The 17,578-nt window shown below is 33.4% G+C and overlaps 2 protein-coding genes across 2 annotated transcripts in view; one reads left to right on the plus strand and one right to left on the minus strand.

The window, feature by feature from the left end:
• On the minus strand, positions 1-10,938 carry nle1 (notchless homolog 1 (Drosophila)). The gene is made up of 13 exons (XM_048178444.1): positions 10,816-10,938; positions 10,492-10,632; positions 8,627-8,844; positions 8,438-8,517; positions 8,267-8,343; positions 8,071-8,168; positions 7,155-7,347; positions 6,926-7,061; positions 3,289-3,335; positions 3,001-3,203; positions 1,548-1,707; positions 573-643; positions 1-459 (listed from the first exon to the last, which is right to left on the minus strand). Exons 2-13 carry the CDS (start codon positions 10,624-10,626, stop codon positions 447-449), a joined length of 1,431 nt encoding a protein of 476 aa, XP_048034401.1. The 5' UTR covers positions 10,627-10,632; positions 10,816-10,938; the 3' UTR covers positions 1-446.
• ltn1 (listerin E3 ubiquitin protein ligase 1) overlaps positions 10,851-17,578 on the plus strand; it is a 27,316-nt gene continuing 20,588 nt past the window's right edge. Inside the window, exons 1-4 of the mRNA XM_048178437.1 lie at positions 10,851-11,001; positions 11,791-11,997; positions 16,875-16,973; positions 17,243-17,473. Coding sequence (XP_048034394.1) covers positions 10,960-11,001; positions 11,791-11,997; positions 16,875-16,973; positions 17,243-17,473 — 579 coding nt within the window. The 5' untranslated portion in view covers positions 10,851-10,959. The remainder of the gene's footprint in view (positions 11,002-11,790; positions 11,998-16,874; positions 16,974-17,242; positions 17,474-17,578) is intronic.

Here is a 17,578-nt window from a genome sequence, read left to right on the forward strand (position 1 = left end):
CCCCATAAAAATCCTTTTACTGCTTGTTTAATGAGAAAATGTCTCTGCTGACGTAGTACGGTCCACTGTGACGACGCTGGTTATCTCTCGGCGCTGGAACAGACCCAGTTAATGCTGCCTGTATCACAGCATTAGGGATTAAGTTAATTACAAAGAATGTGTGTGAGAAAGATTACACAGATTAGACTGGGTCAGATCGCCCGCACTTCCACAGGGCAGTTGCTCATTTGAGTGGGGTATCGGGTGTTTTATCTTCCCGCTATCTGGCCTGACAACATCAGAGAGCATTATATGTCAGCTATTGTGAGGCTGTCGAAGCGGTTTCGTTGGACAAATAGGCTAAGGCTTAATGCTCCGACACTGCTGTTCACTGTCCTGTGGGGTGATGCTTCGAGACGCCTGATTGGCTGTTGCATGCAGAGCCAGGGGCCGCCGGTTTCTCCGGGTTACTTCCTCCATCTAAAGGAGAAAAGAAGATAAGACATGCCAGGTGTTCCTACCAGGTGGTGTCGCACACCGAATTGTGCGGGCATGGAAATAAATAATCTGTGCAGGATATAGGGGTCACTTACATCCTTAAACACTTGTCTTTCCCACCGCTGGCTACTCTCTGTCCATCGGGACTCCAATCAACTGCAAAAACCTGAGCAATAAACGAAAACTAGATTAGTTGTGTTTGTCCATGCAAAACATGCTGCTATAACACAAGGGTGGTTGCCAAGGTGTTGCTATGCTGCTAAGGTATTGACGTTTTTGGCATGTTATGTGGTTGCTAGGGTGTTCTGCGTAGTTGCTATGTGACTGCTTAGAGGCCCAAGATAAAGTCATCTCTAGATGTGGAAAATTACTGTAAACTATGTTAATATATATGGTTTAGATAAAAGAAGCAATTTATACACTTTATTGATAATGACAAAAATGTATTCCTTTATATTTACTATAAAAATTTATTAACTTTTCCATGCATTTTATAAAAAAATAAAAATTCATCCAATATTGTGTAAATCATAATTGTAAAATTCCCTATTTTTTTCTGGTCTGAACTGTGAGAATCCTAATATTTCATTTTAAAACTAGTTTTAGAAAAAAAAAAAAACATATGTGGGTCAGTTTTGTTATGTTAACAAACTATTAAAAATAATTTTCAGTAATTTAAATAAAGCTGATATAAACTTTAGATGAAAACCTAAATGAAAATTAGACATTTTTGCCTTGTGAAGTGAAATTTAGTTTAAGTACTAAAATTCCTAAAACAAAAATAAATTAGAGCTATATAGAAATATTTAAAAAAAACTATAAAAAAATAAAATAAAAATGACAAAAGCATAACAAACCTACTAAAATTAAAAAACAAAAAAAAATGAAAATAAAAACCAAAAATATAAAAATAAAAGCCAATTCAAAATACTCTATAAATACTATAATAGTATAATAAATAAATAATGCTAAAACAACACTGATGTGGGTGTACTGAATAAAAGTCATTCTAAATCCCTGGTCCTCGTGTAAGACTCTAACCTCTGAACTAAATCCATTCACTGTCTTACCTCATCAGCGTGGCCAGGCAGATCAGCATTCAGTTTGCCTGTCTTGACGTCCCACACCTTCAGAGTGCTGTCACTGCTGCCACTGACCAACAGACGGCTGTCTGCAGACCACGCCACCTGGTACACTGGCCCGACATGACCGCGAAGGGAAGTCAGGTACCTGGAAACATTAAAAAAACAGCAAAGTCCTTAAATACACTTTCACATTGTCAGAGAAAACATATTGGCTGTGCATGTCATATTTTAAGAAACTAGCTGTGTTGTTGCCATGTGCAAAGGAGCAAAATATGCTGTAATTTGCTGATGTGATTTGAGTGCCTCCAAGTGTTCACTAGTGGAAGTACACTACGGGTCTGTGTCACCATGACTCCATTTACATGAGACAAAAGCTGCATCCAAAAATCACATACTTCCACACTATATAGTAGGAGAAAAACAGTATGTGAAGAGTAGCATGTCAGAATTCACAGTATTTATAAAACAAAAGCCAGAAAGTAAAAGAATGATTTACTATTTCTGACGAAATTCTGAAGTTTGTATCCAATAGAAACTATACTTTCCCATGAGGCCACGGGAGAGGAGTTTTAAATAGCAGTGAATCAACGCAACTGACGCTGATATGTCACATGACGTACTATGTCCAGATTACATTCATACTACACACATTCACAAATACTTTTTTTTTTTTTTTTTTAAATGTCACAAAGTAATTAAAGGGATGAAAATTTTTTCATTCCTTACTCACCCTCAAGTTGTTCCAAACATGAACTTCTTTTTTCTGTTGAACACAAAAGATATTTTAAAGAATATTGGTAATCAAACAGTTGACGGCACCCATTGACTTTCATAGTTGGTCTGGTTACCAACATTCTTTAAAATATCTTACTTTGTGTTCAACAGAAGAATGAAACTCATACAGGTTTGGAACCACATGATAGTAAGTAAATAATGACAGAATTTTCACTTTTGGGTGAACTGCCCCTTTAATTACTCAAAAGTACCTACTCAGAAAGAATGCGATTTCAGACGCAGCTTCAGGCTGTTTGGAATGGAATACAAACTTACTGCATACTATAATGTAAAATAACATGTGAAACAATAGTTGATATGCCACAATAAGCATTTCAAACAGTAGCAAACATTTTGTTACATGTGTAATTTAACAGCTTTCATTGCAGAAATAAATACTATTATTTAAAAATGTCTTTACCTTCGAAAGTGCATTGCACTGTGGGATACCCAGTGAAGTGTTCTCTGCTATATACAGCACATTTCTGTCTAATTTAGTACGTCATCTTGGAATTCTTGGCATATAGACTACTCGCATTCTATGCACATGCTTTACATACTACTGTATATACTAATATTAGTATTCTTACAAAATATAGTAATATAGTATAATATAGTAATATGGTATCAAAATCAATCAGGGATCTGTAACCACCCTACTTACTTCCCTGTCTTTCCATCCCAGATCTTTATAGACTTATCGAAGGAAGCGCTGGCGATCAGTCGTGTGTCCGGGGAGAATAGCACCTCGTTGACCAGCGCTTGGTGACCCGTCAAACGTGCCACTGGCTTCTTCTCCTCTGCTGGGTTCCATAAGAACATTGTGAAGTCATCTGATCCTGACACCAGTCTCTCTTGACCTTCACCCTTTAGAAGACCAAATGTTCCGTTTTTTTATACATAAATCCCATCTTTCACAAGTTGACACTGTATATAGACTAGTCTCACTCACTCTGACATTGTTGTAGCGCTTCAGAGCCTTTTCCTTGATTTCGTCCACTGTGGAAAATTTAGTTATATTTACTAAATGATCCTTATTACATACACTAACACTTCCATTCAAAAGTTTGGGGTCAGTAAGATTTTTTTTTTTTTCTTTTTTTTTTTTTTTTTATAAATTAATACTTTTTCAGCAAGGATGCAAAAAAAAAAAAATCAAAAGTGACAGTAAAGACATTTCTAATGTTACAAAAGCTTTCTATTTGAAATTAATTCTGTTCTTTTAAACTTTTTTAAACAGTTTCCACAAAATATTAAGCAGCACGACTTTGAGAAAATTTAATTTAATGAGTTTTTTCTCGAAATTTAACAACTTTAATCTCGAGATGGTTTTATTTTTGCTTGGCCCTAATCCTCTTCCGTCAACATTTTATTTAAACTTTTTTCTCGAAATTTAACAACTTTAATCTCGAGATGGTTTTATTTTTTTATTATTGCTTGGCCCTAATCCTCTTCCGTAATTTTAAAATGTAGTTCATTAAAATGTAATTTGATTTATTCAGTGTCACATGATCCTTCAGAAATCATTCTAATATGCTGATTTGCTGCTCAAGAAACATTTATTATCAGTGTTGATAACAAACTCATTAAATTATGAGAAAAAACTCGTTAAATTTCAAGAAAAAAGTCGAGATAAAATGTTGAGAATAAACTCGTTAAATTACGAGAAAAAAACTCATTAAATTTCAAGAAAAAAGTCGAGATAAAATGTTAAGAATAAAGTCATTAAATTACGAGAAAAAAGTCATTAGATTACGAGAACAAATTCATTAAATTATGAGAAAAAAGTCATTAAATTTCAAGAAAAAAAGTCGAGATAAAATGTTGAGAATAAAGTCATTAAATTACGAGAAAAAAGTAATTAGATTACGAGAACAAATTCGTTAAATTATGAGAAAAAAGTCGTTAAATTTCAAGAAAAAAAGTCGAGATAAAATGTTGAGAATAAAGTCATTAAATTACGAGAAAAAAGTCGTTAAATTTCGAGAAAAAAGTCGAGATAAAATGTTAAGAATAAAGTCATTAAATTACGAGAAAAAAGTCATTAGATTACGAGAACAAATTCATTAAATTATGAGAAAAAAGTCGAGATAAAATGTTGAGAATAAAGTCATTAAATTACGAGAAAAAAGTCATTAGATTACGAGAACAAATTCGTTAAATTATGAGAAAAAAGTCGTTAAATTTCAAGAAAAAAAGTCGAGATAAAATGTTGAGAATAAAGTCATTAAATTACGAGAAAAAAGTCATTAGATTACGAGAACAAATTCGTTAAATTATGAGAAAAAAGTCGTTAAATTTCAAGAAAAAAAAGTCGAGATAAAATGTTGAGAATAAAGTCATTAAATTACGAGAAAAAAGTCATTAGATTACGAGAACAAATTCGTTAAATTATGAGAAAAAAGTCGTTAAATTTCAAGAAAAAAAGTCGAGATAAAATGTTCAGAATAAAGTCATTAAATTACGAGAAAAAAGTCGTTAAATTTCGAGAAAAAAGTCGAGATAAAATGTTAAGAATAAAGTCATTAAATTACGAGAAAAAAGTCATTAGATTACGAGAACAAATTTGTTAAATTATGAGAAAAAAGTCGTTAAATTTCAAGAAAAAAAGGTTGAGATAAAATGTTGAGAATAAAGTCATTAAATTACGAGAAAAAAGTCATTAGATTACGAGAACAAATTCGTTAAATTATGAGAAAAAAGTCGTTAAATTTCAAGAAAAATAGTCGAGATAAAATGTTGAGAATAAAGTCATTAAATTACGAGAAAAAAGTCGAGATAAAATGTTAAGAATAAAGTCATTAAATTACGAGAAAAAAGTCATTAGATTACGAGAACAAATTTGTTAAATTATGAGAAAAAAGTCGTTAAATTTCAAGAAAAAAAGTCGAGATAAAATGTTGAGAATAAAGTCATTAAATTACGAGAAAAAAGTCATTAGATTACGAGAACAAATTTGTTAAATTATGAGAAAAAAGTCGTTAAATTTCAAGAAAAAAAGTCGAGATAAAATGTTGAGAATAAAGTCATTAAATTACGAGAAAAAAGTCATTAGATTACGAGAACAAATTTGTTAAATTATGAGAAAAAAGTCGTTAAATTTCAAGAAAAAAAGGTCGATAAAATGTTGAGAATAAAGTCATTAAATTACGAGAAAAAAGTCATTAGATTACGAGAACAAATTCGTTAAATTATGAGAAAAAAGTCGTTAAATTTCAAGAAAAAAAGTCGAGATAAAATGTTGAGAATAAAGTCATTAAATTACGAGAAAAAAGTCATTAAATTTCGAGAAAAAAGTCGAGATAAAATGTTGAGAATAAAGTCATTAAATTACGAGAAAAAAGTCATTAGATTACGAGAACAAATTCGTTAAATTATGAGAAAAAAGTCATTAAATTTCAAGAAAAAAAGTCGAGATAAAATGTTGAGAATAAAGTCATTAAATTACGAGAAAAAAGTCATTAGATTATGAGAACAAATTTGTTAAATTATGAGAAAAAAGTCGTTAAATTTCAAGAAAAAAAGGTCGATAAAATGTTGAGAATAAAGTCATTAAATTACGAGAAAAAAGTCATTAGATTACGAGAACAAATTCGTTAAATTATGAGAAAAAAGTCGTTAAATTTCAAGAAAAAAAGTCGAGATAAAATGTTGAGAATAAAGTCATTAAATTACGAGAAAAAAGTCATTAAATTTCGAGAAAAAAGTCGAGATAAAATGTTGAGAATAAAGTCATTAAATTACGAGAAAAAAGTCATTAGATTACGAGAACAAATTCGTTAAATTATGAGAAAAAAGTCGTTAAATTTCAAGAAAAAAAGTCGAGATAAAATGTTGAGAATAAAGTCATTAAATTACGAGAAAAAACTCGTTAAATTTCGAGAAAAAAGTCGAGATAAAATGTTAAGAATAAAGTCATTAAATTACGAGAAAAAACTCGTTAAATTTCGAGAAAAAAGTCGAGATAAAATGTTAAGAATAAAGTCATTAAATTACGAGAAAAAACTCGTTAAATTTCGAGAAAAAAGTCGAGATAAAATGTTAAGAATAAAGTCATTAAATTACGAGAAAAAAGTCATTCGATTACGAGAACAAATTCGTTAAATTATGAGAAAAAAAGTCGTTAAATTTCAAGAAAAAAAGACGAGATAAAATGTTGAGAATAAAGTAATTAAATTACGAGAAAAAAGTTGTTAAATTTCGAGAAAAAAAGTCGTTAACGAATTTGTTCTCGTAATTTAACGACTTTTTTTCTCATAATTTAATGACTTTTTTCTCAACATTTTATCTCGACTTTTTTCTTAACGAGAAAATTTAATTTAATGAGTTTTTTCTTGAAATTTAACAACTTTAATCTCGAGATGGTTTTATTTTTGCTTGGCCCTAATCCTCTTCCGTATATAAAATTTAGTAGAATAGAAAACAATTATTTTAAATTGTAATACTATTTCACAATATTACTGTTTTACTATATATTTGATCAAATAAATGCAGCCTTAATGCACATCTTTCAGAAATCATACCAACCGCAAACTTTTGAACAGTAGTGTACAATAATAAATCCATTGCAGGTTTGTGCTGAAACATACATGATCCAGTGAGATCCTGAGGGTTTATGGTCGCTGTAGCTGGTTCGAACGCTCCTGTGCGCAGAACGTAGTCGGTGCTGAGGGCCAATGTGTTGACCCAGTGAGCATGACCTTGCAATGTACGACACTGAACCCCCTACGGCAGAGATGAGAGCAGATATTCACACCATAATTCAGTCAAACATGGTTTCAAGTTATATTCGATCCATTATGAGTGGACACATCTTACATCTTTTGCTCTCCAGACTTTAATGGTTCTGTCCTGAGATGAGGTGTACAGGAGACCATCACCTCCCCATTTTACACACGTCACAGACTGTGTGTGGCCGGTCAGGATCTTATCACAGCGGCCCAAAACCGTATCCCATATCCGAATCGAACAGTCTTTACTGGTGCTAGCCAAATACCGACACTCTGGGTTTCTGTGATGGAATGAAATTAGCTGTTGTTATTTCATTATAAGATTTTCTGAATTATAATTGAATTAAACAATTTTTAAATAATAAACAATAATTTAGTAATTTAAACACATTATTAAATTATAACAAAATTAAATACAAAAAACAAAAATAAGTTAATGCATTATTTTAATTTATAATAAATTTGAATTAATTCACTGTAGAGCTAAAATAAAGTGAACACATACAAATTAACAAATAAAACATGAATTAATACTTTGATTAGTAAGTAGTCAAAGTATAAGTAGTGCTTGACCGATAGTGATTATTTGATGGACGATAAATATTATATCACACTATTTAATTTAAAGATACTAAAATCACATGCATAACAATTGCTAAAATTAAATGAATAAGTATTTTAAATAATAGTTACTAAATTCGAAATAAATCATTTGAAAATTAATATGAAAACAAATGTACACTTCTTCACTTCTATTACACATACCATTTACTGTCTTTGTTTTTAAAGCCCGGTCTAATAATTCATTGCTAGACAGAGACAGTAAATTAATGAAGACAGAGAATGGGAGCTTGGACATACTGGCGTTCTCAGCACTCTTACGTTGCTGTCAAAATAAAAGTTCTGCTTCGGGCACATTGGCCAAACAAAAAATCTCATTGGCCGATGCGGATATATCGGTCTTGGTGATATATAGCAGTCCTAAATTATTTTTCAAAACTCACAGGTGGAGAGGTTCCCAGCACAGCCAGGTTATCCACTTTGTATGTCCCGTTAAGGTCTTTGAAATCTGACTTCCTGTTATCGGATCCCACAAGAAGATCTGCAAAGAACACAGCAGATACAAAACAATTATTTAGACCCAAAGAACTTATTGTACACTGAAATTTCAGTGACTTATAATGAACATGACATGCTCACCTGACTGTTTTTGCACCCTGATGCTAATTTCTTGCCATCTGGAGACCAGGCAATGGATAAAACCCAGTGTGTGTGGCCTTATAAAACATGATGGACAGAATGTCAGATGGTTGGTTTAACTTACATATGCACTCTATTTAATAACACTTAAAGGCTATGCGATAAACTGACCCCTAGCAGTGTGGTGTGGTGTTTCTGTGTTCAGATCCCAGAACCTCACTGTTGTGTCCCCAGATCCACTGGCCAGATATCTGAGTAATATCAAAATAATAAAAAAAAAGCTTTATCTGGATGCATACAGTCTGATATGTTATACGTTTATATAAATTAGCATGTAATGTTACTGTTTAATCCACTTACTTTCCTGTAGGGCTAAATGCCACAGAGATGACTGCCTCTGTGTGGCCCTCCAAAGAGCTGGTGCATCGAGCCACGGCTCGCACACGGAATACGGCCTGCGGCTGGTACACAACTGGTAGCACCTGCTCAGTCTCCAGGCCCAACGTCTGCACACAAGTGCCCAGGGACGACACCACCTCTGCATCTTTAACAAAGAACAGGAATGGCACAGGCTCCTCCTGTAGACAGACAAAAAGATAGGGGTTATGAAGTGATAAAACCTGCAGTTCATCATTCATAACTCCATTTTAATGTACAGAATACACTGTGCAACAGCATGGTTATTAAACAATGCGTTGTTGATTTAAATTGGTAGCTCATAATTTTTTTATTGCAGTACTTATTCTAAATGTTATTCATGGACATTAATTTTTTTAAAAAAATCGAATCCCCTCCCTCTTGCAGGGGCAACCTGTCACTCATAGTTCACATCACAGCAATAGCAAACCACAACCATCCAATCAACTCCTGATGGACGAGATCAAGTATCGCCCTACATTTTTTTTTGTTCGAGAAGCCTTTTCCCTATATATGTCACAATAGGGAAGAAACTATCACAACTTCCATTTCAACTTTAAAATGTAGGAAAAAAAGGCATTTTAGGTGCTGGTCACAGTTTCTTTTACATTTATACATTACATTTACTTTTTGTTTTTTTTGCAGTTTACTCAAATAGTTCAAAGAGACTATATTAATTAGTTACTTGGAGTATATATTAAAACATAAAATGTTATGTAATCAAACATAATTATAAAGATTACATTATTTACTATACAAAAATTGTTTTATTTGTTAACATTAGTTATATTTTTATTAACGAACATTAACAAAGATATAAATAAATACAGTAATAAATAAATACAGTAATACATTTATTGCTCATTGTTAGTTCATGTTAGTAAATTAACTAATGTTAACAATTGAGACCTTATTGTATATGTGTTACCAATAATTTAATATTTCTATTTAGAATGGGTGCATTATATTGCTCAAAAGTGACACTGAAGACATTTTTAATGTTACAAAAGATTTCTATTTCAGAGTCCTAAAAAAGTATAATGGTTTCCACAAAACTATTAAACAGCACAGCTGTTCTTAACATTGATAATAATAATACATTTTATTTGAGCACCAAATCAGCATATTATAATGATTTCTGAAAATCGAAGACTGGAGAAATTATGAAAATTCAGCTTTGGCATCACAGAAATACATTTTAAAATATATTAAAATATAAACGTTTTTTTTTTTTTTAAATTGTAATAAAATGTCAAATTTTTACTGTATTTTTGATCAAATAAATGCAGCTTTGGGAAGAATAAGAGACTTCTTTCAAAAACATAAGGTTCATTAGTTAACATTAGTTAACTACATTAGTTTAAATTAACTAATAATGAACTGCACTTACACAGCATTTATTAATCTTTCTTTGTTCATGTTAATTTCAACATTTACGAATACGTTATTAAAATCTTGTTAACATTAGTTAAAGCACTGTGAACTAACATGAACAAACTATGAACGGCTGTATTTTCATTAGCTTACGTTAATGAAGATTAGTAAATACAGTAACAAATGTATTGCTCATGGTTAGTTCATGTTAGTTAATACATTAACTAATGTTTAACTAATGAACCTTATTGTAAAGTGTTACCAACATTCTTTTCTCATATTTCTAAAAAAAATCTTTCAGATTTTGTTATAAAAGTATGAGAAAAGAGTTTTAGAAAAAAATAGATAGATACTAGGCACTACAGTTCAGTACATCATGTGCTCTGACAGCTGGATGAAGCACATACGCCAGTCCATCATAATATCATTCCTACCTTCTGTAACAGTGCGTTGCAGACCAGTTGCAGTTTTTCCGGGCTGATGTCCAGCGGCACATCGAAGGGGGATCCCAGCACCTCACCGCTCTCATCCTGGAGCTGGATCAACACGCGCTCCACGTCCACGCTCATCCTTCCCTTTAAACGACAAACACATTAAAATAAACTCTATCAGTTTTAAAGCACGTGAGGCACGAAAGTGTGGAACAAGCTTTTTTAATCAAATATCTGCCAGTATAATTATTAAAAATTAAAGAAATAAACAGGAATTCCATATGTATACAGAACACAAGACTATCCATATAGTAAAAACAGAAATACCTGTCTTTATTGATCACAGTTCACTTCACGCGTGCAGCCAGCAGTATTTTGGACGCACGAAAATCGCGTATGCGTGACATCATAACCGCGCGTCTAGTGTGACTGTACTGAAGTCGGAAAAGCAGACGCTCAGCCGACACAAGAATGGGTGGCAAAAATAAACAGAGAACGAAGGGAAATGTTCGAGTAAGACAAATGAAAATTATTCGATTACTAATATTTTCTAGCTACAAGTCAACTCGTTGAAAATATCTAAAGGCAGTGTCGTTGACAGAATAACAGGCCGGTGTTGTAAACTATGACAGCATGACAAACTGTACGTTAGCTCGCTACAACAAATCGCTATTATGTACTTGCTTTCACTTATTGTATAAAATCAATGTTTATGAAACATTTGATTTAGGAAGTTTTTTTTGTTGTGTCTGTTATGTAAACCTTCTTGTAGTCTTCACATCACGAGTTTGTTGTGTAATCAGACAAAGTTTATTAGTTCCCTGTTTGTAGTCTTATTTGGTAACTATTTGATACAATATTTAAAAGTCCTGTCTAAAACAAAAAAGCTGGGATTCTGCTGGGCTTAGTTAAGTTCTAGTTCTTTTAGTTCTTTATTTATAATGCACATTTAAAACCTAGACTGACCAAAGGACTGGAGCATTACAAACACAGATACAAATACCAAAATTAAAACATATACTGAGAGCCACATTAACATGTGTTGAAATCTAAGGAGAACAGGTGAGCTTTCAAAAGAGACGTAAAAGGTGATAAAGAAGATAGGCAAGCTATATATATTTTATTAATATCCCTGTGCCTTGTTGTAATGTTTTTGGTTTTCTTAATTAATAAACATAAGAAAGTGCATTAGTTGAGCAACCTAATGTGATGGCGATAACCTGACTACCATAGGCCCATAATCATCCTGATTTGAAATGGTCATGAATGTGCAATTACAGCCCTGTGTTTTCTCTCTTTCAGCCATCCAGCAGTGGCAGAGCTGCTGACCTGTTGGCCAGGGAGAGTGGTGTGGTACCTGGGTTTGTGGGATTCGGTGTCTCGACCTCCAGTGATCCAGGATATGTACCTGCAGTACAGGGGGCTGAGGAGATAGACAATCTAGTTGATGCAGACTTCCGCATGGTTCTACGGAAATTGTCCAAGAGAGATACAGTCACAAAATTGAAGGTATCGTTTTTTGTGATTGATTGGAGCTCCGTTTCACAGTCCAGTGTTACAAATACATATTGCCTAGATGGCAAATGTTTGGTCAGTGTTTGGTCATTGATGAATAACATTTAAAAAAATGTGGATCACTAAGCACTGTCAGGATCTCCACACATTTATTTACCTCTCAGTGTCCTTGTAGTGGGACAGTTAGCACCCTTATTTATTATTTGAAAACTTAAACACTCAAAATTCATCCTGTGATAACCATTTTGAAATTGAACATTGCAATACTATTGGAAAAGGTACTTTACAACCTTATAGCAGGCTCAGTTTTGTGATATAAACTTCAAATTTGAAACATCTTGGTTAGAGATATGGCTTTGATGTTGTAGCAATTTTATTTTATATATTAGGGATCTGGTGATAGACACTTGCTTTCAAACGCTCCCGTGTGTATCTGTGTAAGCGCTCTGTTATGTTACTACTATGGCTAAAATTATAACAACAACATATCTTGGTTCTGTGAAACATAGCGAAACCAATGTTACTCATGTATGGAGCAGAAACAATGCAACCTTGGCGTCCATTTTCAGGCCTTCCCGCTTAAGTCTCTCCAGTGCTGGAAAGCTTTTCTACAAACCCGATTCCAAAAAAGTTGGGACACTGTACAAATTGTGAATAAAAACAGAATGCAATGATGTGGAAGTTTCAAATTTCAATATTTTATTCAGAACACAACAGATGATGATAGATGATATATCAAATGTTTAAACTGAGAAGATGTATGATTTTAAGGGAAAAATAAGTTGATTTTAAATTTCATGGCATCAACACATCTCAAAAAAGTTGGGACAAGGCCATGTTTACCACTATCTTCTTTAGTCCAGATGACATGGCATCCCAGTTTTCCAAAAAGAACTTCAAATTTTGATTCGTCTGACCACAGAACAGTTTTCCACTTTGCCACAGTCCATTTTAAATGAGCCTCGGCCCAGAGAAAACGCCTGCGCTTCTGGATCATGTTTAGATATGGCTTCTTTTTTGACCTATAGAGCTTTAGCCAACAACGGCGAATGGCACGGTGGATTGTGTTCACCGACAATGTTTTCTGGAAGTATTCCTGAGCCCATGTTGTGATTTCCATTACAGTAGCATTCCTGTATGTGATGCAGTGCCGTCTAAGGGCCCGAAGATCACGGGCATCCAGTATGGTTTTCCGGCATTGACCCTTACGCAGAGATTGTTCCAGATTCTCTGAATCTTTGGATGATATTATGCACTGTAGATGGTGATAACTTCAAACTCTTTGCAATTTTTCTCTGAGAAACTTTCTGATATTGCTCCACTATTTTTCGCCGCAGCATTGGGGGAATTGGTGATCCTCTGCCCATCTTGACTTCCGAGAGACACTGCCACTCTGAGAGGCTCTTTTTATACCCAATCATGTTGCCAACTGACCTAATAAGTTGCAAATTGGTCCTCCAGCTGTTCCTTATATGTACATTTAACTTTTCCGGCCTCTTATTGCTACCTTTCCCAACTTTTTTGGAATGTGTAGCTCTCATGAAATTCAAAATGAGCCAATATTTGGCATGACATTTCAGAATGTCTCACTTTCAACATTTGATATGTTATCTATATTCTATTGTGAATAAAATATAAGTTTATGAGATTTGCAAATTATTGCATTCCTTTTTTATTCACAATTTGTACAGTGTCCCAACTTTTTTGGAATCGGGTTTGTAATATTAACATGGGTTCTAAAGCTCTTGCCTGATCATAACCCTTCTTTTCCCAGTGATATTCCTCTCACCTTTTTTCTTTTGTAATGTCTCTCAGTCATCTCTCTGTCTACAGTCTTTCTTCAAATCTCCCTCTTGCTCACTGTCTCTCATCACCCATCATGAATGTATACACCAACTACTGCTGATTGGCTACAAGTGTGTTGTGGTTCTCGGTCTGACATGCTTTCAACAGCGTTTCTCAGAAATCGCTTTTACTGCTCCTTTAACAGGTTAAAGGGATAGTTCACCCAAAAATGAAAATTCTGTCATCATTTTCTCATCCTCAGGTTGTTCCAAACCTATATAAATAACTTTGTTCTGCTGAACACAAAGGAAGATATTTGAAAGAATGTCAGTAACCAAACATATCTCATCCCCCACTGACTACCATAGTAGGAAAAATAAATAGTATGGGGATGTATATATATATATATATATATATATATATATATATATATATATATATATATATATGTAGCGTATGCACACGTATCAGGATAATCAATAAACTTTGGAATGTTCAGAACGCTTTTAGCATGCTGGACTGGGTTGTAAAACCATCCCGGCTCTGAACAGATCTGCCAAAGATGAGCCCACTTGACACTTTTGTGGACCTGCGAGGGTAAACAGAAAGTGCAACTTCCTCACTTTGGTGACTTCAAAAGGAGCACCCCCCCCAGAGACTGACCAGATCCACATTCCAACACCCCACACACACAGCGACACATAAAAACACACACACAGACACATACAGAAACACACAATCATACATTTTTAACTGTATATGTGAACTACCACTATGCTGGAATATATATATGATATATTTTAGAGCCTATGCATGTTTCCTAGTGTTTAAATGAGTGTATTTGTGCTAGTGCGCATTTTAATAGGGGAATCCTGTCTGTAAACCATAACTTCTTGTCTATGCCTTTCTGATCTGTCGAGTTTGATCTCTCCGTAAAGCTCCGGACTCGAGCTATTCACTGAGGTGGGTCACATGGCTGACATATGCATTTTTCTATGTGTTTAATGATACTGTGAAGAAAGCACTCGATCTCGAAATCCGGGCTGATAGCCATTAAGTATGCAAATTCATCTAGGAGACCAAGCCAAGGAACTTTGCCCGCCAAATAGTGCTGCGCCTCTATTGGCCGCTACAATTCAGGAGGTGTGTTAGCTTGGGTTTCCATAAAGACAACGACACACACCTTCGCTCGCTCTCTTCTTCTTCTCCTTTGTCTCCCGACTGACTCACGAGCACCTCGTGCACGGACGCCTCAGGTGACCGCGCTTCCCAACCACGCGCGCAGTTCGGGAGGACCACTTCCTTAGACTTTCTCTCTCTTCGGTTAAGTTACTTAAGCTTAAACCTCTTTTGAAAACCCCGCCGGAGAAACCCTCTCTGAAAGGACCAACCCAGCCAGGCGCATTGAAACTGCTACACACGGACTTGAACCAATAAGCAAGTATTACATTTATCTGAATTTGTCTAAATTGATTTCTGTGCTGGCTCTCTCTCAAAAAGGTTTAACAAAGAATTTGCCATCCTTTGATCATCTTTCTTTCCATGTCTTTTCTTCATTTTCACTCTTGTGTATATATATGTGTATACCTTTGTATATATTTTAGATGTATAATCTCAGTCATAGCTGCATATATTAAACACTATAATTCATGCTCGATTGTTCTGTTCGTTCTTTCAACTGAAGACCAAGTCACTTTAACGTTTTTCGATCGCTTTATGCTTTAGTTATTTTCATGGCCAGAGAATAACTCTGTTTATAATATTCTGTGAGGGACTTAGTTTGCTGGACAAACGAACAGTTTCTCCAAATAATTATTAAACCAGAACTAATCATATATGTAATTGATTATAATTCGTTGTAATTGATTCACAATATATGTTTAATTCCCCGTTGGGTCGATATATGAATCATAATTTATTCATAACCTTATGAATTATTATATTCATATTTCATCCATAAATTTAGTAATAACCGCTACATTCGTTATATATATATATATGTATATATATATATATATATATATATATATATATATATATATCACAGTACAGTCCAAAAGTTTGGAACCACTAAGATTTTTAATGTTTTTAAAAGAAGTTTCGTCTGCTCACCAAGGCTACATTTATTTAATTAAAAATACAGTAAAAAACAGTAATATTGTGAAATATTATTACAATTTAAAATAACTGTGTACTATTTAAATATATTTGACAAAGTAATTTATTCCTGTGATGCAAAGCTGAATTTTCAGCATCGTTACTCCAGTCTTCAGTGTCACATGATCCTTCAGAAATCATTCTAATATGCTGATTTGCTGCTCAATAAACATTTATGATTATTTTCAATGTTGAAAACAGTTGTGTATTTTTTTTTTCAGGATTCCTTGATGAATAGAAAGTTCAAAAGAACAGCATTTATCTGAAATACAAAGCTTCTGTAGCATTATACACTACTGTTCAAAAGTTTGGGGTCAGTAAGAATTTTTATTTTTATTTTTTTGAAAAGAAATTAAAGAAATGAATACTTTTATTCAGCAAGGATGCATTAAATCAATCAAAAGTGGCAGTAAAGACATTTATAATGTTACAAAAGATTAGATTTCAGATAAACACTGTTCTTTTGAACTTTCTATTCATCAAATAATCCTGAAAAAAAATATTGTACACAAATATTTTGTGCAATTGTAAACATTAAATGTTTCTTGAGCAGCAGATCAGCATATTAGAATGATTTCTGAAGGATCATGTGACACTGAAGACTGGAGTAATGATGCTGAAAATTCAGCTTTGCCATCACAGGAATAAATTACTTTGTGAAATATATTCAAATAGAAAACAGTTATTTTAAATTGTAATAATATTTCACAATATTACTGTTTTTTACTGTATTTTTAATTAAATAAATGTAGCCTTGGTGAGCAGACGAAACTTCTTTTAAAAACATTACAAATCTTAGTGGTTCCAAACTTTTGGACTGTACTGTATATATATATATATCTAGAAAAAAACAGAAAACAAAACATATGTATATAAAACATTTCATTTCACTAAATGGCTCATAAATGCTGGTAAATGTGTATTTTCAGGCAGTACAGGAGTTTGGAGCAATGTGTCAAGAACGACAGCCTGATGTTGTAAAAGGTGTCCTCCCATACTGGCCTCGGATATACTGCCGAATATCAGTGGTAAGAGAAGAATGACAATCCTGTTGTTTTATGTATGTATATATAATTTGTTTTATATATTTATAGATTTATTTATGTAATAAATAAATAATATTTATGTTATATTTATTTATTTATGTAATTTTATTTTATTTTTTATTTGTGCAAATTGTAAGGTTAATTATGTAATTAAATATATAATTGAATAAAAGCTTTTGTATTAAATAAAAATGTTTTATTTTGTCATCTGTTTGCTAAATACATATATTTATTTATTTATTTTTCATCAGGACCATGATCGCCGTGTACGAGAGGCCACACAGCAGGCATTTGAGCAGCTGGTTTTAAAAGTAAAGAGGAATCTGGCCCCCTACCTGAAGAGCATCATGGGTCACTGGCTCATCTGTCAGTGTGACACATACTCTCCTGCTGCCTCAGCTGCCAGCGCTGCTTTCCAGGCCGCATTTCCCCTGAACAAACAACCAGAGGCCATCAGCTTCTGTAAAGATGAAGTCCTAAATGTAAGAGAGTTCTTCTTATGCTCATAGTGAGACAAAATGACAACCTGCAACATTTTTGGTACTTGTTATCATTGCTTAGCTACAGTTTTTACATATGTCCTCTGT

The sequence above is a fragment of the Megalobrama amblycephala genome, linkage group LG2 (genome assembly GCF_018812025.1).
Source record: "Megalobrama amblycephala isolate DHTTF-2021 linkage group LG2, ASM1881202v1, whole genome shotgun sequence".
Taxonomy (NCBI): domain Eukaryota; kingdom Metazoa; phylum Chordata; class Actinopteri; order Cypriniformes; family Xenocyprididae; genus Megalobrama; species Megalobrama amblycephala.